The sequence below is a fragment of the Nicotiana attenuata genome, unplaced genomic scaffold (assembly GCF_001879085.1).
Source record: "Nicotiana attenuata strain UT unplaced genomic scaffold, NIATTr2, whole genome shotgun sequence".
NCBI lineage: Eukaryota > Viridiplantae > Streptophyta > Magnoliopsida > Solanales > Solanaceae > Nicotiana > Nicotiana attenuata.
In genome coordinates, this window is record NW_017671142.1 from 283,396 (window position 1) to 286,691 (window position 3,296).

At 34.0% G+C, this 3,296-nt stretch overlaps 1 protein-coding gene across 1 annotated transcript; it reads left to right on the plus strand.

The window, feature by feature from the left end:
- Positions 1–311: 311 nt before the first annotated feature.
- On the plus strand, positions 312–2,956 carry LOC109206214. The gene is given in 6 exon segments (XM_019369012.1): positions 312–457; positions 543–669; positions 756–1,040; positions 2,248–2,355; positions 2,438–2,552; positions 2,555–2,956. Coding segments are annotated over 6 exon segments (1,092 nt in total). The 3' UTR covers positions 2,866–2,956.
- Positions 2,957–3,296: the final 340 nt, after the last annotated feature.

Here is a 3,296-nt window from a genome sequence, read left to right on the forward strand (position 1 = left end):
ATTGAGAAGAACGTCTTTGATAATGTATTTAACACAGTTCTTAACGTTGATGGCAAAACAAAAGACAATCCAAAGGCACGTGAAGATATGGTAAACTATTGCGATCGACCGCAATTGGCAAAGAATCCTATTGATGGAAGCTATCCCAAAGCTGCATATACAATAGAGAAGAATCAAAAAATTGCCTTGTTCAATTGGTTGGAAAATGTGAATCTTCCAGATGGGTATGTTTCGAATTTGAGTCGGTGCCTAGACACAGACAAGTATAAATTATTTGGTATGAAAAGTCATGATTGCCATGTGTTCATGCAATGATTAATTTGGAACCATCTCCAAATACACCTAATCAGAGCAACACAATAGGTGAGGGTACATCTTCTCAAAGCAACATAATAGGCGAAACTGAGTGTAGCAGTACCCGCCGACCACGGACGCTTGTTACTCTTTCTCCTGCAGGGTTAGTCCATACTTGTACTATTACTTTTGGTATATTGTTATTGATACATGGTATTCCTTTAAATAATGTCTTCTAATTTGTTTAGGTTAGAGCCTTCATATGAATGCTCTGAGTTTATAACTAAGTCTTTCAAGAATGAACTTGATCCTAATGGATTCAACTGGAAAAATGTCTCAAATGAGTTAAAAAAAATTTATTTTGGAGAATTCAAGGTATAATCCATCACAATTAGATTTCGAAAGTATATTAACTTTTATATGTTACTTATTAATGTTATTACTTTATAAAATTATTTCAGAAGGCTTTCTACTGGGATTCTTCAATTGATAGTGCGGTGCAGATCCAATGGGAGCGTAGGGCAGCAAGAAGATACAGTGATTTTATTAGCAAACTAAAAGCAAATATGGTGCAACCGGACACTATTCCAAATAATGTGTGGGAAAGTTGGTCGAGACTTTGGAAAGATCCTAAGTGTGTTGAAAAGTCAGAAATAAATGCAAAAAATTATTGTGGTGGGAGCGAAATTGCCACTGGGACTCATACAGGTGGCTCTATCAGTGTTGGGGAGCATCACAAGAGACTTGTAAGTGTATTTATAACTTTTCCCTGGATTTGTATTGTGTGCATGTTCACTTGTGCGTATGATATCATGTCTCCACGAATTGAAGTTGCAGTTGCAGTTGCTTTGGTCTTGTCCCTGCTTTTACTATCAGTATCTGTTCTATCCTTTGCATATTCCCAAACATTTTCAGGTATATTTATACTGTGTGTGTGGTTTGTTAAAAAAACTGATGAGGGACAAAGGATTTCTAGCGGAATTTAACTGATCGAGGAGATACCATAACACCAAACAGTTGATAGAATCAAAACAGACAGTCAAGTTTCTCAAGAATATTAAGCAGAAGACAAAACTGATAAGAGTGTTTCATGCTTTTACTATGAAGACCTTTTACTCTTAAAATTTCCTACAAAAACATCTTCTCAATATATTTCTATAAAATGTAACATTGGCAATATTCTTTTCATGCATTTTACTATCACATGTTTGTTTTGAAAGTATTTCTCTGTACTTTCATCTAAGGATTCTTCTGATGTGTTTTCATCATCTAATGAAGACTCATTTGCCCATTCATCTGTAGCTTCCTCTTCTTCTTTCTTGTTACTTACTTGTTTGATTCTTTTCCTGATGTGTACTAACATGTCTATCATCACTATTTCCTTTATCTTCCTCCATCCTCCATCAGTTTATCAAAGCTGTTTTGAGTAATGATAGTGTTCTGATCCATAGCTCATTTGATAGCATCTTCTATATTTTTCTTTATACATTTACTGCTCCCTTTTTTTTCTTGAGTTCTTTTTAGATTTTGAGCTGTCAGCCATTTCCTAATCCACATTGAACAATTTAACTAGTAACTTCCCCGGATCTTTGATCATGATACTATTAGGTGTGTTGTTGAGTAGATACTCATGTTCTTAAGCTAGTTCTGCATTGTCTTTTATATTTACCTGTTAAGTTGGTTGAAACACTTAAGTCAGCTCATTTTAAAAGCCTTTTGTCTTCATCCAAAAGCTAAACAGCTACTAAAATCTTGGTTTTGGAAAATATCAGATAATGGTATTTAATGAATAATTTAGTTTCTATATTTCCACTCCAATTTGAAGTCAATATATAGATACTGACTTTAGTCTAAACTGGAAAATAGAACTAAGAGTTTGAATAATTTAATATATAGATACTGACTTTAGTTTCTATGTTTCTCTATCTTCTTAATTGAATAATTTTTGTATAGGCTGTTAAAAAGGGTCGAGATCCAACACCAAATGAGTTGCATTTGCACGTCCATACACATGGTAATGATGGAAAATCTTTTGTTGCTGAGAAATCCCGAATCGTACATGTAAGATAACTTTTTAATTTCCTTTACTTTCATATATTTTTTTCATTTTGTAAATTGAATGTTCTTATTAATTCTTCTACAGGAAAAATATAAGGAGATATTACAACAACAAATGCAAACTCAATCTGACATTGATCAGTGTAAAGCATATTATCAAGCCGCAGGAGGAGAAAAGTAAAGAAGAGTATATGGTCTTGGATCGCAGCAAAATGCTACTACGGGCCAAATCTTCATGGCTCTCTTGGATCTGATGCTACATCGTCAATAACACCTCCAAATTCTCAATCAACACCGACAGAGAATCTGGATGAGTTAGTGATGCGATTGATTCCTTCACTGACAGATCATATAGTTCCTGTAATCGTTGAGCGGGTACGCGAATTAGTTTCCTTACCCTCGCATCAGCCAAATATTGATATGGCACCTACAGTTCCAACATCTTCTACTGCTGCTAACATTGATGAGGTTCATGCATTGGGTTCTGATGATGACCGTAACTCTCCAGCCTAGCGTAGTTAGCTTACTTTGTTTGGACATTATTGTTGGTCCTTGTGGATTTTTTGTACTTAATGATACTGTTATATGCATTATGCTATATATTTTGGACCTTTTTGAATTTATATTAATATCAGTGACTTTTTATTAAGTGTATTTAATAGTTTATGTAATATGTTTGAACATAGTACATTTAAAATAATAAATAAAAAGAATTTAAAAAATCAGCAATATAGTAAAAATAAATCAGCGACGGATACGTTCCGTAGCTAAAATTATCGCGTAAAATTAAAACAAAAGGTTTTTGTTGCAAAAAGCAGGGACAATTAGCTATAACACGGCTAGCGACGGACAATTTTGTCGCTATAAGAACAAACGACGAATTTTATTATGTATTGCAGTGACGAAAAGCATCAAAATAGCGACAGAAACAAGCTCTATAGCGA